This window comes from Pseudoliparis swirei, chromosome 23, assembly GCF_029220125.1.
Source record: "Pseudoliparis swirei isolate HS2019 ecotype Mariana Trench chromosome 23, NWPU_hadal_v1, whole genome shotgun sequence".
NCBI lineage: Eukaryota > Metazoa > Chordata > Actinopteri > Perciformes > Liparidae > Pseudoliparis > Pseudoliparis swirei.
In genome coordinates, this window is record NC_079410.1 from 21,763,884 (window position 1) to 21,789,504 (window position 25,621).

General features: G+C 46.7%; 3 protein-coding genes across 3 annotated transcripts in view; all 3 read right to left on the reverse strand.

Annotated features, from left to right (window-relative positions):
• The window catches only part of hoxb3a (homeobox B3a), an 84,618-nt gene extending 63,854 nt beyond the window's left edge, over positions 1-20,764 (reverse strand). The window contains exon 1 of the transcript XR_008830761.1: positions 20,604-20,764. The gene's annotated coding sequence lies outside the window, so the exon portion shown is untranslated. The remainder of the gene's footprint in view (positions 1-20,603) is intronic.
• hoxb5a (homeobox B5a) lies at positions 167-2,448 on the reverse strand. Its single transcript, XM_056408122.1, has 2 exons — positions 1,607-2,448; positions 167-472 (listed from the first exon to the last, which is right to left on the reverse strand). Exons 1-2 carry the CDS (start codon positions 2,292-2,294, stop codon positions 222-224), a joined length of 939 nt encoding a protein of 312 aa, XP_056264097.1. The 5' UTR covers positions 2,295-2,448; the 3' UTR covers positions 167-221.
• hoxb6a (homeobox B6a) lies at positions 6,203-9,402 on the reverse strand. The gene is made up of 2 exons (XM_056408123.1): positions 8,756-9,402; positions 6,203-7,088 (listed from the first exon to the last, which is right to left on the reverse strand). Exons 1-2 carry the CDS (start codon positions 9,339-9,341, stop codon positions 6,799-6,801), a joined length of 876 nt encoding a protein of 291 aa, XP_056264098.1. The 5' UTR covers positions 9,342-9,402; the 3' UTR covers positions 6,203-6,798.
• Positions 20,765-25,621: the final 4,857 nt, after the last annotated feature.

Genomic DNA, 25,621 nt, shown 5'->3' on the forward strand with positions numbered 1-25,621 from the left:
TTCTCCATTTTTTAAAATCTATATTTGTACATTTGTCTCTTCATGGCCGAGTTGTTGTTGCTCCATGTCCTGCTTGTCTTTCTTTTTCTTTGTTTCGAGTCTGTCGCTTCCCTCCATGGGAAGAATGGGGGGGGGGGGGGGGTCAAGCCTCCTCCAAAACGTGAGGATTTAAATTTTTTTTTTTTAAATTCCTTGACATTTTCTTGACATATTCAGTGTGTTCACGGCTGGAAGGCGCTGCCGCCGCCGGTGGCCAGGCTCATGCTCTTCAGCTTGTTGTCCTTCTTCCACTTCATCCTCCGGTTCTGGAACCAGATCTTGATCTGCCGCTCCGTGAGGCAGAGCGCGTGCGCGATCTCGATCCGCCGCCGCCGCGTGAGGTACCGGTTGAAGTGGAACTCCTTCTCCAGCTCCAGGGTCTGGTAGCGCGTGTACGCCGTGCGCGCGCGCTTCCCGTCCGGACCTGTCATATCTGTATTGGGGGGGGGGGGGACCACACACAAAACAAGGGATGTTAGGTATCGATTGATGGAGGAGGGGGGGGGGGTTATCTTTTTGAAATACATACGCACACACAGCGTGGTGGACAAAATACCGGGAACATCTTTACAATAATCTATAATTCACCTTTTATAGAATAAAAATAACCGCACCGACGAGGCTTTTTAATGAAAGGGCGCAAAGGTGGCGATAGTTTATATATGGTGCCTGTTCTGCTCCACAGCTCGCGCTCAGAGATCAGCTCGTATCACTGTGTTCCTCCTAAAGCACCCCCCCCCCCTCTCTTCACAAGCACCCCCCCCCCCCTCCCCTCTCTCTCTCTCCAGCCGCCTTCGGGACGTTTATTGCCCCCCGTCCCTCTGCCTCTGCCTCACCTCGCTAATAAAAGTTCCCACACGTAATAAAGCTTCACTTTTCAAAGGAGCAACAGTTTCCTTGGCCTCTTTTTCTTCTCTATTTTTTTTCAGTGTGTCTTTTTCCCACCCGACTCGAGCCTGTTGGGCTTCGCGGCCTGGACTCCCCCCCCCCCCCCCCCCCAGCCCCTGACAGATTTATGACGCTTTTGTGGAATTTGCTAAAATAAAAGAAGAAAGAAAAAAAGAAGTCACACGTGAGGGGTGTGGGGTGGGGGGGCAACCAACCACCCGGCGTCCCCGCGGAGGTGCAAAACGAGTTGCACCGTGCGCACTGAGAACACGCGCAGATACACGCTGCCCGTGTGCGGCTCTACTTCCACATGCGATCAGAGATACGTAACCTCTGAAAAGGATGGCGCAAAAAACACAAAAATATACCTGTTGCGCTCTAATAGGCGGCTCTATATGTAACTATATGGAATTGACGCAGTGTAAAATGTGTGTTGGGGTGCAGACACACCGACAGAAACACCGTGTGTGTGTGTGTGTGTGTGTGTGTGTGTCTCAAATCAAAGCAGCAATAAATCTGCTGCTTGGCTCCCCGCGTCCGCGCTAAACTGTCCCCGACCCCATGTGCCCAACACGCAGGGGCCACAACACACAGGGGCCACATTCTATAGAGCCGCGTTATGGCTATGGTCGCCCTATGACACGGCGCTAATATGCCGCAAACAGAGCAGCGCGTGTACCATGGTTAATGTGCAGCTTTCTCATCCAGGGGAAGATCTGCGGCGGCTGCGCGTCGCCGCCCGTCGTGCCGCCAGCGGCGGCGGCTCCCGCCGGGCCGCCCTCCTGCCTCTGCGCGCGATGCGGATGCTGCCCGGTCCGGGGCGGCGGGTTGTTGTGCTGCAGCTCCTCGGTGTCCGGCGACGCGTCGTCCAGCTCCGTGAAACGGTGCACCGAGCTCCCGCCGCCGACGCCGCCGCCGCTGGAGGAGGAGGCGGAGGACAGGTTTGGAGAGCCGAGGTTGCCGCTTCCTGGTTGCTCCGAGCGGGGCGACGAGCTCCGGGCGCCCAGCTTGGCGTCCCCGCCGCCGCCCGGTGACAACAGGGAATCCGCCGCGGACGCGAGGGAGCAGCTGGACGTCTGTCGAAAGTCCGTGTCCGGGGAGCCGAAGCCCCGGGAGTCCCCGACGACCGAGCCGCCCCCGAAATGTCCTTCGCCGCCGCCGCTCCCCCCTCCCCGGTTGCTGACGGTCAGGTCCATGCCATTGTAGCTGTAGCCGTACGAGCCCGTCGCGTGGTGCATGTTGGCGGAGGCAGAGTCCCTGAACGTCCCGCCGCTCATCGCGCCGCTGCCGGCTCCATAATTTAGCAGCTGATAGTCGGGGCCATTTGGGTAGCGCCCCGAGAAGGAGTTCACAAAGTAAGAGCTCATTGAGGTTGTTTTAGAGAGTTGCCGGCGCGCCGCGGAGGACTAAGGGGCGCTTGATTTGTTGGATTCCTCCTGGTCGTTATAACGCGGGTACTTTCAACGATTTATGATGTATTAGTGAAATATGGCGTTGCACTGTACTTCGTTTTTAGCTATGTATGCGCCTTCCAAATATGGGGGTGGGGTGGTGGTGTGTGTGTGTGTGTGTGTGTGCTGGATTGAGCGGTATGTATGCATGTGTGTGTGAGTCTGTGTGTGTGTGTGTGATGGGGGAGGTGAGGGGTGAGGTGAGGGAGGAGAGAGAGAGAGACAGACAGGGAGAAGCGGGGAGGCGGTGGGTGGGTGTGTGTGTGGGGGGGGGGGGGCGGTCACGTGCTTTTGTTGACCAGTCGTAAATTCTCGCCGATGACTTTGGAGAGGTAATTCATGCTCTGGGGTTTCTAATGATGAAGGGATGGGCGGGGGCAGGGCTCTCGCTCTCTCTCTCTCTCTCTCTCTCTCTCTCTCTCACGCACACACGCACACACCTCACGCTGTTGCCGGAGGAGCCGGGGGTGAGCTCAGAGCGCCACCTGCTGCAGGCATAATTTATTGCAAAGATTATTTAATTTTTTTTAAAGAGAGAGAGAGAGGGAGAGAGAAGAGAAGAATACCGAAATAGAAGAAGAGGAGTAAAGTAGACACTCGAGAAAAATAAAGAGTGTTAGAGAGCCCGTGAGTGCGCGTGCCTGCCATGACTCAGGCCCGTTAATTGACCTTTTGCTTCGGATGGAAATTAGGAGCCGGTGACCAGAAGCATAATCCGGCCCGTTAATAAAATAATATGTAACACAACAGACACGTTGATGCTGCCGCGACCTCCAGGTGAGAGACGGTGACGTAAGGATTTAATAGTGTGACATAAAACTCTTAATAATAATAATAATAATGCGCTAATGACAATTATAAGAAGGTACAAAATAAATGAATAACTGAAGTGATTCTAATAAAAACCTTAATGACGTGTCAGTTGTTGCCAACGCCAACTCATATTTACTGCGCCTTATAAATGCCGCAAACAGCTTCACTCCCGTATATAGCGCCGTAGCAGCTGTGACGCAATCAGGAGCGCACGAGGCAATGTCGGACCGACGTTTAAGGAACAACAGCATCGATATGTATATTGACCCCGATCCTCCATCAGACAGCGGCCTCGTGAACTATATAACTATATATATATACTATGACGTCATGCACTCTGGTTTTCGTCGGCATTGTGTCGCAGTGGTGTTTGCGGCATTATGGTGCACTTGGAACTCTCCTCCGCAGGATGAACTGTTACAGGGAACACAATTTATATTCAGCCTGCAGTGCTATAACGTCACCCTCCTCCTCCTCCTCCTCCTCCTCCCTTCCAGCTGCAGAGGAGGAATGTTAAACCTGATCTGTGACGTCCACACTGGATGGAAATCGGCTGATTTATGATTTGTTGATTCCCGGGTCGGGGATGCATTTCAGCCACGGTGCCTCTGCGTGTGTGACCGCGCGCGCGTGTGTGTGTGTGTATGTAGGCCTCCACTTCCAAGCGAGTGTGCATGATTCGTTGTAACTCTGACACTCACACACACACACACACACACACACACACACACACACACACACACACACACACACACACACACACACACACACACACACACACACATGTACATGCACACGGGCTTGAACACGCATGAAGAGCCAAGGGAAAGCACTTCTGCACACTCTCGGGCACATGTGCGCAGTTTCTGGCCGCATTTGAGGCGCCTTGGCATCATTCACCGCAAAGTGAGCGTCACGCGCAAAAAGAACCCGCAGCACTGCGAACGGAATTCATCTCGAATAGTCCAAACTAACCGGGGCAGAGAGAAAGAAAGAAAGAAAGAAGTAAAGCAAGAGAGAGTGAGAGAGAGAGAGGCGCATGATGCACCAAACAGATCTCCCATTTATCTTTTTACTCACTAGAACAGAACCCCAAAGTGTGCCAGGAAGGGACCATGAGAGGGAGAGGGGGGGGGGGGGGGGAGGCACTGACCCACTTGGCACACACCTCAGAACACACTCACACACTCACACACTCACACTCCCCTCGTTATATATTTATAGATGTCCAACCACACTGAATCTTCTTGCTCCGGAGGAAACAAACCACATTCCGCAGTTTCAGATAAGAGGGGTCATACGTGTGTGTGTGTGTGTGTGTGTATGTGTGTGTGTGTGTGTGTGTGTGTGTGTGTGTGTGTGTGTGTGTGTGTATTTCTGAAGGGCAGAACTTTTAGCTCTCGTGCTGGATGTTATTTCATATTTCGTGAGCCAGGTGCTCCACGGAGCCACACATACAGGATGCTCACGTGCACATTGTTTATGAATAATGATAAAATCATAATAGCAGACCCCATGCATCCACACACACACACACACACACACACACACACACACACACACACACACACACACACACACACACACACACTCACACACACATAACACACACACACACACGGTCATCTTTGCGGAAACACGAGTGGAGGATATACAAACAACGTATACAACATAAAGAGCAGTGCGGTTGTTGTGTGTCACAGTGATAACCTTCCCCACAAGCCCACCGGAAGCAGCAGGTCCAGTCCGCCTGGGCGGGAGGTCCCGGAGCCACATGTGAGCTGCGGGTCCATCGTGTTTTGGGGGGTTTCGTCTGAATTCTGAATCTTGCATAGATTTTCAAAAATGTATTGGACTAAAATAATGAAAACATCTCAACTTGTATAGGTATTCATTTTTCTCTGACTAACCTATAGCAGAATGAACGGCTTTATGATCAGATATGCCTCTAAAACTCAATATAGACACTTGTCATATTCATATAAAAAAAACAATAGAGAAGAAAGCATGTACCATTTTTTAAAAAGGTGTCCTGTCTGCATATTTATAAATACACAATGATGAAGACGTGTAGAACTCAATGTTCACGGGCTTGTTTACTAATGCTGGAGCGCGTTCATGCTATTTGTTTATTTGTCAACAAGGACACACATTCGCACGAGATAAGCCACAAATAAAAAACAAATACAGTTCCCGTGTTGAGGCGCGCGCGCGCATCGCTTGAAACCCAAGCCGCGAGAGAGGGAAACCTGCGCGCGCGCCGGTCACTCAGGGGACACGCAGAGTTCAAAGGGTCGCGAGGACATTGTCCACTTTGTCTGGCCTGTGTGTGTGTGTGTGTGTGAGTGTGAGTGTGTGTGTGTGTGGGAAGGTGTGTGTGTGTGTGTGTGTGTGTGTGTGACGTGTCTGGCCGGTCGCCTCGAGGACAGGTCAACTTTCTCTCTCCGGGCTGGTCATCAATTAGCTCGGCTAACCGCCATCAGCATGAGGAGGAGCTCCCCACACACACACACACCACCACACCACCGAGTCCGGCCTAGCGGGATTGTTCGAGCGCGCGCGCATAGGCTATATAAGCGGAACCGTTCGTTCCCGTGTCAAAGACTGAAAGAGAAGAAGCTTCCCGCCACACGTACTTTACATTTTATTGGACAGGTCTCGTAGGTAGTAGAGCAACGACTCGACAAAAACACCAACATAAACAATGTAAAAATCCATAAAATATACACTTTCCTGAAGGTTTTCTTTCTTCTTTTTTTTATAGGTAGTCTGGAGAATAACATCAGTAGGTTAACACCGCCCCCCCCCCACCCCGCCCCCCTCCCACGCGCACCCACTCTAGCTGGAAAACAACCCTGTAAAGGTTAAATTACCCCTGACCCCTAAAGCCCGGAATTACATTACGTTCACCGTGCAAGGTGATTCTCTTGTGCCCCCCCCCCGACCCCCCCCCTTCTTGTTTCTATACAGTTTAAATATGAACACCATATGACATACATACACTTCTCAAATAGCTCGTCCTCAACTACGCGTTATGTATAATACAACACTTTTACAAAAATAAAAACAATAATAATAATAATAATAATAGTAATTTGTAGGGGTCCTAAATATTTTCCAAAAAACCCCCAAACAAGTGCCTGAGGGAAAAGGAAGAGGATTAAAACTATAAGTACAATGAGAAGTTGGGCGGGTTCTTCTTGGAATGCAACAGGAGGCCGTTGGCCGGCGGGTTTCTCGTTTACTGTATTTTTAAATACACTTTGAACGCACCACCACTTCTCCTTTTTTAAAGTGTTTTTCTTTTTCTTTACTCTCATCTTCAAATTATCTCTTCCAAAAAAACAAAAAAAACGTAATCCTCTTATCCCTATATTTCTTGCACGTGCTTGCTCAGGTAAAAAAAAAGTAATAATAATAATAATAATAGGTAGGCTCCGTTTATCTATCCCAGAGTGTTCACATCAGACACGTGTCTGGACGAACTTCGAGACGCGGGAAGGGGGGAGGGGGGTCAACATGTCTTTTCCTTCCATCTCCCTCTTTTTATGTGTCTCCCATCAGTCTTTTTTTTCAACATTTTTTTGTCCTCCTCCTCCTCCTCCTTTTACTCCGTCTGTTTCTCCTCCTCCTCCGCGCCGTTCACCGTGGACGAAGAGGAGGAGGAGGAGGACGAAGACGAGGAAGCGTTGATGAGCTTGTTCTCCTTCTTCCACTTCATCCGCCGGTTCTGGAACCAGATCTTGATCTGCCGCTCCGTGAGGCAGAGCGCGTGCGCGATCTCGATCCGCCGCCGCCGCGTGAGGTACCGGTTGAAGTGGAACTCCTTCTCCAGCTCGAGCGTCTGGTAGCGCGTGTACGTCTGCCGCCCGCGCCTCCCGGGGCTGCCGAAGGTCCCTGCGGCGGGGGATGGAGATGGACATTGAACGTTACATTTTAACACAATTAATGACACTTCTGTATTTCTGCTGCGTGCGCGGGATTATCTTGTCTATTCTATAACGCGTACACGTCAATTATTATGATTTATTCTGCAGCAAAATGCATAATCCTATCCATCATCAGACAAAAGCACATGTTAGATTTCATCAACTGACACTGGGGAATATGATGTTTCTGGTGTTGGTGTGACGTGGAAGCGAAAATATAACGCCGTGGAAAAATAAACCAAAAATATGAAACAATAACTCGTTTATTAATCCACATTTAGAGAATTTCAGCATCTCTGCGCGCTGAATAGCGGCAGAAAAACACGCGCTGTTCTCTCTCTCTGTCTTTATATATTTAAATACAAGTATAAGATATACGGGAGTAACGCGGAGGTCTCCCCCCCCACTCCCCCGTCCCTCGGCTCCTCTGATCCGCACTAACAGGCTCGTGACCCCCGGTGGTAAACACATCGCCATGTTGTCAGTTTAGCAGCTTCAGTTTCGGTATCGATCCGAACCGGCGCGAGCGCGGGTGGAAAACCGCACGCGCAGCTGCTCATGGCGCATATCCATCAAACGTATATACATAATAGAATATGGTAGAAATTGTATTAAGGAGGAGCACTCAGGGTTTCTGGGTTCTCTCTCCAAGTCGCTATTTACATCTTCAACTGTCACTCATGGCGCGTTGGCTTTAAAAATACAAACAACCAAATATTGATATATGTATATTTATTTATATATTTATTCCGTATGTATTTCTCTGTTTCCGCCTTGTGTCCTGCAGGCCTTGGTACCACAGTAGCCCGGCATGGCCCGGCATGACTCAACAGGCCCGCGTCTCTCTCTCTCCGCTGCCCACGACCACGCGCCGCCGCGCCGCACGCGGTGGCGCAGAAACACCGACACCGTGTCGCACGTGCGGTTCAATTCCGGTGGCTTCATGTCCAACGTGTCCCGGTGTGAATAACATATGAATATATAAACATGTGCGTGAGATAACAGAGGAAGAGTCGAGTTGCAAAACACTCCAGCAGTAGCTTCCTTTATCAATACAAACAATATATATATATATATATATATATGTATGAATATAATATGAACATATTTAGTCCTTAAAGGGTGCTACGTGTTCCTATTAATTTCCCGTCATCTTTAATAACTGAAACAAAACAAATAAGCCGATATATGACAAGCAGAGATAGTGCACGCTTTAATAGTTCCATCTCTACATCTCTCTCTTTATCTGTTCATTGTTTTCACAACACTCCCTGACAGGCGTTTCCTCTCTATAACTTTATGGACCCCCCCCCCCCGCTCTCTCCCCTCCTCCCCCCCTTCTGCTCGGTAGCGGCGCCGGTCGGTCAGCGGGTCACGTACAGTAACAGGAGGAGAGATCCGAACGCAAACAAAAAACCCGGTTTATGACGCGCAATAAGATAGAGCGCGGACACGAGTGAGTGACAGGCCGACAAACGGGGCTCGTAAAGCCGCTACTGAGAGGGGGGGGGGAAGCGAACATCAGCTTTATGACTGTGTGTGTGCGTGTGGGGGGGGGGGGGGGTCATAAAATATGCACGCAAGAAAAAAAACAATTGTGAAGAAGAAGAGGAAGAGGAGGAAGGAGCCACTGACCGTTGCACGAGTTCATCCGCTGCATCCACGGGTAAATGGGGGCGGACGACTGCAGCTTGTCGTCCATCGGGTCGCCGAACATCCCTTTCCCACCGAGCCCCGCGCACTCCGCTTTCCGGTGAATGCCCTCCTGGCTGAGCGCGAGCTGGTGCTCCTCCAGGCTGCACGCGTGCTCCTTGTCCCGGTAGAAGCTCGTGGCCGCCGCCGCCGCCGCGGCCGCCGCTGCCGCCACGGCATAGTCGCAAGCACCGGCTCCGCTCCCGACGCCGACCCCCTGCGCCGCCCGGTGCCCGCCGTACGCTCCGTTCGCCGCCTGCTGGTAGTACGTGGACGCGGAATACGGTTTCTCCTGGTGCACGCCGCCGCCGCCTCCGCCGCCACCGCCGCCGCTCGCGCCGTACGCGACGGCAGCGGCGGCGGCGGCGGAGGCGGCCGCTGCGCCCGAGTAGTGCCGGAGCGGGTGGTCCGCCGCGTAGCCCGACGAATACAGCGGGATCTGACCCAGGAACGACTCCGCCGCCTGCCCGCCGGCGCCCGCTCCCGGTAGCGTTACCGGGAAAGTGGAGTTGACGAAATAGGAACTCATCGGGAGAAAGTAGGACAGGAGGAGAAGAAGAAGAGAGGAGAGGAGAGGGGTGGACAGGAGGGCACGGAACCAACACAACAACAACGTTCACGCGATGATGATGAAGAAGAAGAAGAACGAGAAGAAGAAGAAGAAGAAGAAGGAGGAGGAGTAGAAGCGGCTAACGGCTAACGGCTACCAGTTCTCCCTCCCGTCCTCCTTCCCCTGCCTGCACTTTATGATTTGTTGTGTTTTATAGCCGACGGTCCGACGGGCTGCTGCTGCTATCACTTAGTTTATCGCAGATTGGGAGGGAGAGGGGTGAGGAGAGGGTGAGGGCAAGGGGGGGGGGTGGCTGAGTGCCAGTGTGGGACAGGGAAGGAGAGAGAGAGACAGAGAGAGGGAGAGAGGGAGAAAGGTGAGGGTGTGTGTGCGCGTGCGCGTGGAGAAGACGAGAAGGGGTGAGGAGGGGTGTAAAGAGGGAGGGGGGGAGCAGAGACCAGCTGACCTCAAACTGACCAATGGGAGGCTTCCGTGCCTGGCATTCGTTCGCCCCTTTTCCTCTTCGATGGAGAGGGAAAAAAGGAAAGAGGGCTGTGTGTGTGTGTGTGGGGGGGTCCGCGGTGGTCCCACCCGCCCACCCTCACCACCATCACCACCTCTCGTCTTTCCTATTTCCACTCCTTCACTCCGTCGTGCTCTCTCTACCCCCCCCCCCCCCCCCACACACCACCCTTATTTTTTTCTTTCTAATCTCCACGCTCCGGTTCCCGGGGAGATTGCGCAATCACACCGGAATCCTCGGCGCGTTAAATTGATTCTTTTTTCTCTCGCCCCGCGTGTCCTCCTCCTCCGTCTGTTGTTGGACCCATTAAAAAAAATTACAAAAAAGAGAAGAAGAAGAAGGGAAAAAGAAAGAGCGGCTCGCGCGCGCACACGCACGCCCTCCCACCGAAGGGGACGCGCTGCTGCTGCCGCCGCCGCCGCAACACCGGAGGCAACCGAACAATAAAACATATTCCCGGCCGCTTTGCAGATAATACCGACCGTATTAAAATGAATTTGGCGTAAATCACAGCCGGGAGCCGCGCGCGCACCGAGTCCTGTGTGGTCCGCGCTCGCGCGCGTGTGCACGCGAGTGAGTTATCCTCCAACATAAAGTGGGCTCTGCGCGTCTATAATTGAGGTGTTTGTACATTTGTAATTGGTATATTTGGGTCGGTGGGTGGATTTATGCCTCCCACGCCGGCCGGTGCGCGCGCGCACGCGCACGTGAGCGGACTAATACGGAAGAGGTTATTCGGTGTGTGTTGTCGTCGTGAAAGCTGTTGGTGTTTTATTGACCACAGCTCGTAGTGCGCGTGCCGCGATGCGTTCGTTACCCGTTATTATTCCTCTTCTCGGTGACGCCGTTATGGAGGAAACATTGCAACCAAAAAAAAGAAGAAAATAAAATCAAAGTTTCTCTAATTTTTCTCGTTTTCTTGACACTGAAACTCTTCATGTGCGCGTGAAACATGGAAATACAAACGGCTTCAATAAGTAAACACGAGAATAAATAATGACGCTGCCATGTATTATGATACCGCAGCAGCAGACACATTAGATAGTATTATTAATAGTATACTCAGGCCTGCAGTCCCAGCATGGAACGGTAATTGCATTAGGAGCTAAATGAGATGGACCTAAATAAAGTAAATCATATTTTAAATTAAATATGCTGCATGAAACAAAACCCTTTTGTATTATTAATGTGAAAATATAAAATAATTAAAATAATTGTGTCCATGATATATAAATATTTATATATATTTAAAAAATAATGAGTTATATATATATACATACATACTGTATTCGTATTTTATTATTATTATTTTATTATTATTATTGTGATAGATTATTATGAAACTATAGTTTTATGAATTCGAAAGCAGCCTAATAAATAAAGCATGTCAAAGAACAGTACACACACACACACACACACACACACACACACACACACACACACACACACACACACACACACACACACGCACACACACTATGCTTTGTGCTTTCCACCATTTTGAGCCAAATCTGCATTTGTTATAGTTTGGCTTTTGATTATTAAACCCCCAAAACAGACAGAGGGAATGATAGTAAAACAACAACAACAACAACACCGGACACCGACCGGCCTGCTCTTCATTCTCACAAACGGAATGTGTGTCACTGAGGTCGTAAAGTCCCGCCGCCATAAATAAACGTGTCTCCGGCTCTGGACTGTCTGCAGCCGGAGACACGGACAAAGCCTCTATTTTTACTCCTCACCCTCCGCCCGGTCCATTCCTCCATGGCCTCTTTCTCTCTCTCTCCCTCTCTTTCCCTCTCTCTTTTCTTTTAAAGGAACACTGGTCAGACAGATAATAAGTGTAATCCTCGACTTTCTCTTTCTGTGAGGGATCACGTGACCAGAGAGAGGATACACTCGCTTTTTAACTCTCATGTTGACCTTCCTCTCTCTCCCCCATCTCCTTCCTCTCTCTCTTCTCTTTCTCTATATCCCTCTCTCTCTATCTGTTTCTCTTCTCTCTCTCTCTCCCTATCTCTCCCCCCGCCCACCCCCTCTATCTCCCTCTCTCCCCTTCTCTCTCTATCTCTTTCTTTCTCCATCCTTCTCTTTGTTGTTCTATCTATCTTGCTCTTTCTTTCTCACTCTCTCCCCCTTCTATCTATCTGCCTCTCTCCTTCTCTCCCTCCCTCTCTCCCCCTATTTCTCTCCCTGTCTCTCTCTCCCTTTCTCCCCTCTATCTCTCTCCCTCCCTGTCTCTCCTCCCTCCCTCTCTCCCTCCCTCTCTCTCCCTCTCGCTCCCTGTCTCTCCCTTCCCCCCCCCTCTCTCTCTCTCCCTCCCCCCCTCTCTCCCTCTCTCCGGGCAGGACGCTCCGCTTCCTCTCCGCTTTGTGGGAACGGGAAGCAGCAGCATTGTGTTGGTGGTTTAATCATTAATGAGCTCTAACAGTCGGGGCAGGACAGGCATGGCTTCAGCCTGGGACACACACACACACACACACACACACACACACACACACACACACACACACACACACACACACACACACACACACACACACACACACACACACACACAGCAGGACGGTGCTACCATTATTACACGCACGGCCCGCACATTTGGTTTTAACGCGCATTTTCGTTGGTATGAAGCACACTCAAAGAAATGACTCATTGGATGAACTCAATTAAATTGTTGGCAGGTTTTCCATCCAATAATTATATGCAACTCCAACTCAAATTTAGCACATCAGTGCAATACAATGTAATTAAGTTAGTCCAACTCATTTGTATCGAATACATCTCAAATCAAATAACGATATTCATTAAATTAAATTAATTTGTGTTTGTCCAACTCAAAATATAAACAACAACAAAAAAATGCAAACTCCACAACTGGGAATTGAACCCACAGACCTTTGGCTTTGAGGCGACGGTGCTAGCCACTACACCACCTTAGAGCCCTGAAAGTGTCTTCACCTTGTAAACAACTGATTTTCAGCTGGCGCATGCGCAAAGGGTAGTCCTCAATGAAACACATTTATTTTGAGTTGATATGCACATCATCTAACCTAAATAAATCTAATAAATGAAAGAATTCATACATTTTGTGTTCCACCCATTAAATATAAATATCTATTTTTGTAATTGATTTATTTAAATGTATCAAACAATATTTAAATGTGTCACCTCGAAGAAGGGCTTGAATCGTTTTTGTGAGTGTAACCTAAATAAATCTAATAAATGAAAGTATTCATACATTTTGTGTTACACCCATTCAAAATAAATATCTTCGTTTTGTAATTGATTTATTTAAATGTATCAAACAATATTTAAATGTGTCACCTCTAAGAAGGGCCTGAATCGTTTTTTTGAGTGCAGAAGGAAAACAAACGGGACTTTATGCTGATGAGCGCGTTTCCGTGGTGAGTTCACGTGTTAAACGACGCGTCGTAAATATAGTGACAGGCCCTGTAGCACGTGGGGTTTAAAGTAGCCTACCTTGAAACAAAAAAGTACACAATGGAATTGCGTAACACTTTATAAGTAAGTTAACTCAAAAAGATATGAGCTGATTTTGATTAAATATCAGCCCAACTTTTTAAAACCCCAACGTGACGATACAACGGCAGCTGCAGCGTGTTAGCTAACAACAACTGATATAAAACAGTGTTGACATGACGAAAGAAGCCTATTTATTCCCACTGTATAATTATGACAGGTGAGTTGTGTTTTTATTGTGTTTAAATAGCAACGCCTGGCACCCAACAAGGTACACGGCAGGTATTTAAAAGAGAATAATACTCATACTGGGGGTTAATTAATAGCATTGATAAGCTAGCAGGCGGAATATAGCTAGCAACGTCAGCTAAATGTATGTCAACACGTTAGCTGGAGCTAAACGTGAGCTTATAGCTGGGTTACAGGTTCAGGCTCCTGAGATTTGGGGGAACCTGAAGGCATCACTGTCAGCTCTCTGCCCCGGACGGGCCTCGTGTCAACCGGGCTCACATGCTAGCCTCTCCGTGTAGCCGTTTAGCGGCGTGTTGTTGTTGTTTTTGTTGTGTCGTTGCAGGTGTGTTTGGAGGAAGCAACAGACGGGGGAAAAGCGGCAGTAGAGAGAGAGGAAGACCCGGGAACGGAAACGAGCCCGTGTCCGGTTGGAAGTCACGTGAGGAAGAGCCGTTAACGGGAGGCAGTTAGGCCCACAGCTGTCAACGCGCTGGTGTTCTGATTGAGCCGTGCGACGCGCCGTAGGGCACTATCACACCGCGAGCCTCACGTCGCTATTGGCCCGTGTTCGGGTCCCTGAACGTCACATAGCTTTACAGAAAGGCTTCTTGAACACAGTCCCGTAGTTAGAACTCAAATATAGGATGTTAACTGGCATTATTTGGGCCGAAATACGAGAATTAAAACGAGGAATATTGGCGACATCAATTTATGTATTATTAAGAATAATATCAACAGCAAAGGCTATCCAGAAAAAAACAGCAGGATAGACAATTCACACTACTACTACTACTACTACTACTACTACTACTACTACAATTACTACGACAACGACTGACACTAATTATATGGTAATTTGCTATGAGGCCTTTACTGAATCGAGGAAAATATAACAGAACAATTATTATATAATTTCTCCGACTGGGAGACAGTAGCCAAAAGTTTGGGAAATAATAATACAATAATAATAATAGTAATACATAATAATAATAATGACAATAGTACATTTAATAATAATTTACATTATCATAATATTGATAACAATTCTGCTAATAATTATTATACGAATTATAATAATCACCTGCATTGCGTGTTAGAGTTTTTACGGTTTCAAGTTCCGTCGGGCGACGGTAATATTTGTTGTTATTTGTTGTTATATTTCATAACGGAGCGGAGAGGACACAGGTCAGAGCGGCTGGAGGAACTCCAGGAATCTGAGAAACTTCAGAGATTATCGACAATCAAAGCTGCATTGAGTCAGACTGCTGCTTTATGGCTTTATGGCTTCGAGTGTGTGTGTGTGTGTGTGTGTGTGTGTGTGTGTGTGTGTGTGTGTGTGTGTGTGTGTGTGTGTGTGTGTGTGTGTGTGTGTGTGTGTGTGTGTGTGTGTGTGTGTGTGTGTGTGTGCGAGTGTGTGAGTGAGACCTCAGGACGTTTATGGCTTTATGGCCGTTTATGACTCCTTGTAAAGTCCGAGGAATGGCGACGAAGTGAAAAACAGGCCCGCAGCAAACAGCAGACGAACACATGTGCTGTGCTGCACACAGGGAGCGCGCGTGCACACACGCACGCACACACACACGCGAGCACTGTACAGTTCATCTGCGGTTCATTTCAGCTGCGGCGGCTCAAAGCGCCTGCAGTGAAATAATTAACTGTCTATGAAATTAAACATCCGCGATTTATTTCATTGACTAAAACTTCATTTATATATTTATATTATTTTTTAATAGACTGATAATTTGATTTCAAACCGAGCAGAAAGACATAACGTGTTTGTTAAGCTTCAGCTCACAAAGGAACGAGGGTGAATATTTAAAAATAACGCATCTTCATTTATATTTATATATTTTCCTCACATACGCATGTGAGTATTTTACATACTTATATTTAATTCATTCTTTTTTATTTTATTTCATTCTCAAATGGGAAACATGCGCAGAATTTTTTTTCTATATATTATATTATATATATATATATATATGTATAATATATGTTATATTATATATATATACAATAAAGACATTTTCATCAGCAGGAGATGGAATGTATATGTTTTTTTAAAACTGCATAGTTAATATCTTCAATTGTGGATTATATTGTAAATTGAATTACTTTAAATGTGTTTTTTTATTTAATAGGCTGTGCAGTAAATTCTCATCTCGGTCCGTGAAGGAGGAAGAGAAACATTTGGGCTTAATAACTCTGTCTCTATACTTAACGGCCTGTGTAGGTTTTAGCTCAGTGTGCTGGAGAGGAAACAGCGCGCTCCTCGTGCACGCGCTCGTTCGCGCGCGTTGACCTCTCCTGCGCGAGTTAATAGCAAATCGAGAGAAACCGCTTCACTTGTGCTTTTTTGATTGTGTGTGTGCTCGCGCGCGTGTGTGTGTGTGTCCGTTTCAGGGCATCGCGAGCCGCGTCCTTCACGGCGCCTTGAGCTCGCGCTCATGGTTCAGCTCACCGGACTGTTACCGGCGGACGCGCGAGCCCCTCCGCCCGGGGACGAGTTAACGATTAACGGCCGGAATGAATGCAGCACCACGGGGAGGAGGGGGAGGGGGGGCGGGTGGAACTGCTCTACACGTTTTATTTTATTTTATTTGTAAGTCTAAAAGCTATACACGCGCACATGCACGCGCACGTCATCACACACGTTACACATTCATTTAGTACTTTTTATTCTAATGTCGTTTTAAACACAATTTAAAGAGGTTTTATAATATTGTCTTTATTGGAATAGTATATTAGTAAATGCTAAATAAATAAATCAATAATAATAATAATTTTCACCTTTAATATTTCCAAATGGTAATTTACCATGTGTGCATTTGAATAGCTCAGCTCGATGGATAAGTGGAATTCCCCCTCTGATACTACAGGGTGTGTGGTGTGTGTGTGTGTGTGTGTGTGTTTTGATTTAATGCGTCGAAGTTGATTTTTTAAATGCCGGATTAAAGTCATGATGACGCTGGAGTAATGAATCAAAAGCAACACCGTGGATTATTCCCCCCCCCCCCCTCCCCAGCCTTCCCTCCAGAAATAATCACACACACACACACACACACACACACCTGGATATATATTCTGGAGGACCTGCAGATGAGCGCGCCAGTAAAAGTTGATGAACTCACGGAGCCAACAGGAGTTATTGTTATGATTATGGCGGCGGCTCTGACCGATCAACAGAAAAAAAAGAAGAGGAGAAGAGGAGAAGAAGAAGAAAAAGCTTCTGTTTCCTTGGGAGCAACGTGCATGAGTCTGTGTGTGTTCTTGCGCGTGCGTGGGTTTCTCCACCTCATTCACCCACAGTGAGTTAAACTGGAGAGAGAGAGCGAGAGAGAGAGGCCACAAATCTAGACATCAAAGACTCGAGAGCTGCCTCGCAGCCAGCGAGACAAAAGACAGAATTACGCACGCACGCGCGCGCGCAGCTTTTGTCGCGTCTGCTTTCATTCCAAAGAGGACCATAAAAAGAGAGAGAGAAAAAAAGAGAGAGAGAAGAGAGCCCAGTCAACAGCTCGTCAGCACACACTCACACACACGTTAGCAACAGCACATCACACATCGGAACTGCCACACAGGCACGTTTAGCACCGGGTGAAGGGGGGGGGGGGGGTGAAGGGAGCATGGCGCGCGTGACAGTCTCTCACGAGCGCGCGCGCGCCAGGAGGAGCGAAGAGAGAGAGGTCTTTGTGTGTGTTTGGGGGAGACGGGCGGTGCCGGCGCTCCTCGGCCGCTAGATGGGAGCAGAGCGTCGGGCAGCAGCAGCGGCGCTTCGGCCCGGCGCGCCCCCGACTGTGCCCAGCCATCAGCGTGCGCGCGCGTGTGTGTTTGACCGATCCTGCAGCTTTTTGGAACTACACAAGTCTATTATATGCGTTGGCCTGGTTTCTATTCATACCCGATGTTTTTTGTTCCTTCATCTTGTTTATGAAGATAAATGTTTTATTTCCACTGGCGCCAAATGCGCCCTGAACATAATATTTACAGAGTGGAGAATATGAACGTGCACGTGCGTTTATGGATGAAAACATGTTTGTAAAAAAGGACTATATGAATAAACACATGAACGTGATTTGAGACTCCTGACTGTAAATACTACACACACCCTCACACACACACACACACACACACACACACACACACACACACACACACACACACACACACACACACACACACACACACATATATATATGTTCCAGGTTATAAATATATATGTAAACATATAAATATTTATATAAATACATATATATATTTATATATACGTATGTGTACAGATTGTAAAGCCCTCTCAGGCAAATTTGTAATTTTGGGTATTGGGCTATACAAAATAAACTTAATTGAATATATATATATATATATATATATATATATATACATTTATGTTCCAGGTTATATATGTATATATACATATACATATGTGTATATATACATATATAAGTACATATTTATATATATGTATGTATATAAATATATATATATAACTATAAATATATATATACATTTATGTTTCAGGTTATATATGTACATATACATATGTGTATATATATACATATATAAGTATACATATATATATATATATATTTCTGAATGAATAAACGAATAAACACATGAACGGGATTTGAACCTCGTGACTGTCAATACTACTATACACACACACACACACATATATATATATATACAAATAAATACATATATATGTATATAAGTACGTTCCATGTTATATATGTATATATATATACATATATATATTCATATATATAAATAAATAAATAACCTGGAACACGCCACAGGGGAAGACCATACCGATAATTTTATTCTAACTTATAATATAATATATAATATAATATAATAACCACCCAACAACTTCTACAGTAAATGACTCCAATAGGATCCCTGTCCTTGTTTATTATCCTAAATTAATATTTACTAATGCATTTATTTTTAATAAAACATGTAAGCCGATATTAAAAACATAAATCAGTGCCAGAGCAGAGCGGGCTCTTTTGCCCCCCTGCCTCTCTTTCTATTAAATAATGTGATCTGTATTATGAACATACATTTTTATGAACATATACATTTCATGAACATATTTAAGACAACCAGCCGCAGTGCGTAAAGACTACGGCGGCTCGTCCAGAACAAAAAGCATAACCCTCATATTTGCGCATTTGACGTAAACAGAAAAAGCCCTAATGTTCATAGACTATTTGAATATGCTTCTAATCCTAAAAACACCACGCCAACAATACACGATGGGTTAATGCACAGCCACAGAGCTTTATTCTTTACTGTGTTGCATTCAAAGTCATACTGTAAAGTAGAGCTTCCACCCGCGCCATGACAGGCTGAAGCTCCAGAACTAAAAGCTCGTCTTTCCAGTGTGCCGTTACGTGGATAACAGCGTCAACGCGCATGCGCTCACCTCCAGGATGCGCGAGGTCACCGCTCATAGAATATTGAATTCAGATGTAAATGTTGAAGAAATATCTTTTTAAATAAAGAAAACAACAACAGCCATTAAGCCCGGACACGTCTCTGTAACCTGAACGCATCTTATCTCTTATGAAATAATATGTATATCACACACAGTCACGCACGATAAAATAGTTTATGACAAACAGAACAGATGCAATCATTCTAATAAACAATTACAGTTAAATGTGGAAAATGCTCCAAACAAACAATGTAGTTTAAATATGTGTGTTCTACATCCGGTTGTTCTCATTAGCTCATTAGCACGTGCGCTGTTACCAAAGTAGTCTCGCGAGAGCCAATAAAGAAATATAATAGAACAATAATACACACTCTCAAAATGAGCTGACGTGCAGCTGAGCATGGAGCACTAACTGTATCTAGTGTGTGTGTGTGTGTGTGTGTGTGTGTGTGTGTGTGTGTCTGTGTGTGTGTGTGTGTGTGTGTGTCGGGGGTCAGTGTGTCAGTGGGATGAAGGAACTCCCTCCATCTTTAAATGTGTTTGATATTTGAGACAGCGACACATTGTAGACCAAAGGGAAGACACACACACACACAAAACATACACACACACACACAAAACATACACACACACACACAAAACATACACACACACACACCAAACATACACAGACAGGCAGACAGACACACATACAGACTATGTGTGTGTGAGTGTGGGTTGCTGGTGGTGTGTGTGTGTGTGTGTGTGTGTGTGTGTGGGCGGTGCCCTGTTAGGTAAATAGACCAATATGGATACAAACAGCCTCCCGCCGCGGGGAGGAAGCGAGAAGGAAACAAAGTCATAAAAGTGGGCTGAAAGAACCGAAAGATTCCTGTGTCTGTGAACACGCGCACGCGCACACGAAGACACAAACACACACACACACACACACACACACACACACACACACACACACACACACACACACACACACACACACACACACACACATGCAGGTTGTCAATCACCAGACACCTGGAAGCTCTTAGATGGTGACGGAGAACACTGAGGGACATTTAGAAACACGATTATGAATAAATGTAAAAACACAACAGGAAAAACCTTCACCTGTATATAGCCCCCCCCTCCCTCTCTCTCTCTCTCTCTCTCTCTCTCTCTCTCTCGCTCCGTTTACCGTGCACGGCTCGGGCAACAACAATAACAACAACCGGCCAAACAAAACAACCGAGGCAGGAACTACTTTTCAGGAGCCCAGACCAGCGGAGTGGTAACCGATGTTCCTCCACCGCGGAGCCGGACCGACCGGAAGCGCTCCGGTCTCGGACGGAGCTCGAGCGCCTTGTAACGTGCAACACCCAGACGCAGCAGAACTCCCGGTACATGAAATAATAACACCACAAAAAAAGTGGGAGCACTGCGGCTCCACTGGAACAATGCGCGTGGAGCAGCGCGCGCACAGAGGCGAGCTGCCAGGAGGAGGAACGTGCACGGGCGGCTCTTACCGTCTGTTGATCATCCGTCACGAGCCCCCCCCCCCCGCCACACACACACACATACACACCTGCGGCTTCACTTCTCGGCGTCCCGCGCGCAGGTAGCCAGGGCGCCCCGGAATGGCACGAGACAGCTCTCCACCGCGTGCAGACCGGATGGATGGATGATAATTGGATGGAGGGGGCGGCGGAGGCGGCGGCGCGCAGGGGGGGAGGATGACAAAGAGGAGCCCCCCCCCCCCCACACACACACAATCCCATGTTGTCACCCAGTCGTCAAAACACCGCGCTGTCATCTTCATCACCTCCTGTAGCCTCTCATCATCATCCTCGTCCTCAAGTGAGAAATGAAGTATAATGTCAAATTGGAAATAAAAAAATAAATGAGGTCATCTCCCGGGGTGTTCCTTTTCCGGGGTTCGGTGGTTGCGGCTCCCCCCCCCCCCCCACGCCGGCCCGCCTCCCCCTCTTCGCCTCACCGCAGCGAAAGCGTCCCGAGCCCCGGGTCCGCCGATTCAGCAGCACGAGAGACCAGACCGAGAGCGCGGAGCCATAGCGGAGGAGGAAGAGCAGGAGGAGGAGGAGGAGGGGTGTGGGGGCGGGTTGTTGTCAGCGTCTCCTCGTGCGGGTCTTCCGAGGTCGCAACTAGTATCCTCATTAACTAGTCCGTTTAATTACAGCGGGCCGGTAATCTTTCGCCGCCCGGTAGAAACCGGTTCCGCTCATCCCGCTCCGGCGCGCGAGCACCGCGGCCACGAGGAGAGGAGAGGCGGGCTGCTCTCGGGCCGGAGCGCGGAGTGCAGCAGCAATATAGCCACTTGGGAAATCATAAAAAGTTCATGTTCACGTTAAACGCGTCCACGTGACCGGCCCGTCGGCCAATCCCCGCGCGCGGCCGCTCATAAACTTGTATCACAAAGTTGTAAATTTTCATAAAACAACAAGAAATTTATTGCATTTCTTCACGGAGCGCAGCCAGAGGGGAGCTGCTCTCTTCTCCCGCTCCCCCCGCCGCCATTTTACTCCTTTTCTTCCTCTTCTTTTTCTCCTTCTTGTTCTTGTTCTTCTTGTTCTTGTTCTTGTTCTTGTTCTTGTTCTTGTTCTTCTTCTTCTTCTTCTTCTTCTTCTTCTTCCCTCTCTTCCAAACAGCAGCTCTCCAAACACACAGAACACTTTCTCTCTTTTCTCTTGAACTCTCCGCGATGCGTCGGGTTTGCTATATTTATCCAGCGTGAGGTTGGACTCATAGAGGACGTTTCCAAATGCGTAATACCCACATTTAAAAAAAGCTCACATGTGACATTAAAACATTAGAAGAATACATCACAAGAGAGTCAATTGTGCGGCGCTGACGCACAAACAGCGCCATATATGTGTAATCATCTTGATGTCTGCGCGTCAGCACCAGATGTTTCCAGCAGGAAGGTGTGTGTGAAGGAAAGCAGCTCCGAGCTGGAGCCGAACCACCGCGACAGACGGGTTTACCGGGGAGATTTTATTTGAGTTTAAACCATGTACGTCTCCATGTGGGGAGAATAGCCATGCGCGGGTCCGCGCGTTGTTTGTATCGGTCCCGATACGGTGTGAGGGGGTGTGTGAGGGGGTGAAGGTGTGAAAACCGTTGCCATATAGATGGACAGTTGGCTCCTCACCTGTGCGGCGGCGCGGGGCCCGAAAGAGCCGTGCGTCAAACGCGGCTTTCGCAATGCGGCAACGCGTCATCCTTTTTTTTAACGGCCCTGCGGGCCCCGGAGCAGCTAAAAGCTTGGAGACATGCCGCAGACACACACACACACACTGCAATGGTTGATTGTTATTATTATTAATATTATATCAACACACGTATTGATTCAGAGACGTGAACGCCGCTCCGGTGCACGCGGCAGAACGTTTGGAGGTGACTCGGTTTCCGCGCATGACTCACGCGTTAAATACACAAAGACATAAATACATAACCCGGTGGTGTTGATGAAGACTCCAGCCTCCCACGCGGGAACACGAAGCCCCAAACTCACCCTGAAGCTTAAATAAACTCGACGCCGCCTCCGGTGTTTCGGATGCAGTGAGCGCGCGCGCGCCGTCCACGTAAACCGGATGTTTGTCTAGAGGGATGTTTACGACATCTCCAAGTGTCCGGTGCCAAAAAAAGAAACAGCGACTTGGACCATTTTAAATGCTGCAACCAGAATATGTTCCGGACCCACTACACAACACACCTGGTCGGCTGTTTCCGGTTCCGTTCCGCCTCTCGGTCTCAGCTCCGCGTCCGCGTGCACCTGTTTTTCATGAAGTCCACGTCAGAAGAATCCAGAAGAACTCGGAGTCCAAACGCCGCGTCCCCACATCCACATAGCTCTTGTATCTGAAGGCCTTCGGTGACCCACGCGTGACCTTTTTTTTTTTTTTTTACTGCGCGTGCGGTTCCTGCGTGGAGACTCGGATCCGCCGCTTCCTCTCTGCGCCGATGTTCGGTTAAAAATTAACAGACCGCAGAACAGAAGAGGCGCAAACCGCTGCGCGTCCTGGTGCCGCTCTTTGTCTGTTGTGTCGCTTTTATTAGGGTTTCCGGCCTTTTCACGGACGCAATAAAGACATTAGGACCCCCCCCCCCCAAACACACACACACACACACACACACCACCCCTCCTTCACATACACACACTCACCACCTTCAATTCAGTTAATTTACTCTATCTGGACCCTGTCCCCTCTCTGGACCCCCCCCCCCCCCCCATGTGCAGCTCTCACGCGGACTCGGTGAGCTGCACCTGGATGTTTTCGGTGGATCCGGTGTGTGTCGGTCTGGAGGTATAGTGGAGTTGAACAATATCTATGTATTTATTTATGTATTTATTTATGTATTTATTGTAGAAGCCACGCAGGGGATGAAAGCTCAAATGTACCGAATGTGTGAATTATTAAAAATATTCCTTCCCCCTTTTATTTCAAGAAATGGAGATGTTCATGAAGGAAGTTGTCATATTGTATTTTGTTTCAATGCCCAAATGTTTTCTGTCTACTTTATTTTGTAATATTCGTGCACTTGAGATTATACATCACACATGGATTTACTTTTTCTTATCCACATTGTGTACTTTTTATTTATGTATATATATATTTTAATTTTGTTCACTCGTCAAAATCCACATATGCTGTAGTGTACATATTTATCTTTATATATCTGTTGTTGTTTGCATAGTTCTGTGAATGTAAAGTACGAGCAGCGAAAACCACAATCAAATGAAACAATGAAGCTGATTCCGATTTTAATATTCTGATCATTACTATTATAGTTATTATTATTAATATGGTTATTATTACTAGTGTTTTATCGAACTTGTTTTGGGAAACGAAATGCCCACCCACGAGCTCCTCAGTGTCATGGGTCGGGTGCGGTTCGGAGCCGCGGAGTGATATGTCGGTGTGATCACGTTCTGGGTAACACCGAGACCAAAGATATATATATATATAAAGTCATAGTCATATATATATATATATATATATATATATTATAAACAAATATATAAACAAGTATATATTTTTAAAGAAAATATATAAAATTATAAACAAATATATACATATATATATATATATGTGTGTGGTTTATAATGTGTGAAAGTCTTGATTAAACTCCCAAAGTGAAGCCAATAAAACATCTCTTCATAAGGCTTTTCTTGCCGTCTGTGCGCACGCGCGTGAGTGTGTTAACTGATGCCTTTATACATATGATGAGAACATTTTAATTATGTTTAGTCACTATACTGTATTTATTTCCACCCGCGACGTGTTTGACTGTTCTGGATATTTCCATAAATATTGAACATCCATATCGATATAATTCCCTTTGATGTGGTGGCTTACGGGTGAACACGGTGTGCACGTGCATCCATATTGATCTCATTCTCTGAAACATAGAAACCACACGAAGAGAGAAGCTGGAAAAACGCACATTTATCCGCGCACGCGCATTATTATTCCATACTGGGGAGTCGTGGTTCCGGTTGTGAAAGAGCTTCTAACTAAAAAGAAAGTGAAGCGGACCTCATCATAAAGACATGACAACACATTCACAGAAAGTAATAATTACTTTTTTTTAACGTTTATTTTTCAACATTATTATTAGTATTTATTTACATGTGCACTATAATCAGAACATCTATGATCATTAGGAGCCTATTATGTTTAAAAACCACATACAAGCTACTTTAAACTAGACCGGAAGTCATGTTTAATGGATTATAAACAAACAACATATTATTATATACACATGCACACGTCATTACTTTAAAACAAATTCAGAAATATGCGTCATATAGATTAAATATCTTCAAGAAAACTGAATGGATCACAAATTATGAAGTAAAACATGAATATCTTTAAGACCATAAATGATCTCCAATTTACAGAAAGTAGAACGCAGCTCATAATTATGTTGAACAATCATAACCTCGTGCATGTGGGCGTGGTTCTGTATTTATATGAAGACATTATGCTGATAATGGACACGTGATCCCACTCACACACACACACTAACACTCATATCCAGATCTCTATGCGCAGAACATCTCTCCCAACACCGGTTATGATTTTGTTTTAAAACAGAAGCTACAACTTCCGGAAGCTCCATATTCACTCGTTAGATGTTGGTTTGTTCATATAACGGAAACACGTTATATTCCCTTTACATCACTAGTATACATATTTAGTTTAATAAGAAAGAAAGAGCTCAAGTGTCATGAGGACGCAGGTTACACCACGGATGCGTCAGGAATATGAATATGAAGCTGCAGCCATAACAACATATCTTGATGTTATGTCCTTTTACATCAACAAACACGTGATCGTTGTAAGGTAGAATCTTGTTTTAATATCTTATTTATTATTTTATTTGTATAATTATTATTATTAACATCGTTTTTTATTATTAATAGTATTATTGTATTTTACATTTTTATTATTAATATTATCATTGCTGAACAGTCAAACAACTCAAAACAATAAACCCTTCATGGGGTTATTTACAGGCGTGTTTACTTCTCATCAAACAAAAGAGCAGGTATCTGGAGAAATCTGAAATAATTTGGGA

What these genes read in the sequence shown, in the direction of transcription:
- hoxb5a (XM_056408122.1), bottom strand. Translation starts at nt 2,294, where the DNA reads ATGAGCTCTTACTTTGTGAACTCCTTCTCGGGGCGCTACCCAAATGGC. An exon ending in AAAGCTGCACATTAACCATG is followed by an intron (nt 473 to 1,606) that starts GTACACGCGCTG and finishes CCCCCAATACAG; the next exon opens with ATATGACAGGTCCGGACGGG.
- hoxb6a (XM_056408123.1), bottom strand. Translation starts at nt 9,341, where the DNA reads ATGAGTTCCTATTTCGTCAACTCCACTTTCCCGGTAACGCTACCGGGA. An exon ending in GCGGATGAACTCGTGCAACG is followed by an intron (nt 7,089 to 8,755) that starts GTCAGTGGCTCC and finishes CCCCCGCCGCAG; the next exon opens with GGACCTTCGGCAGCCCCGGG.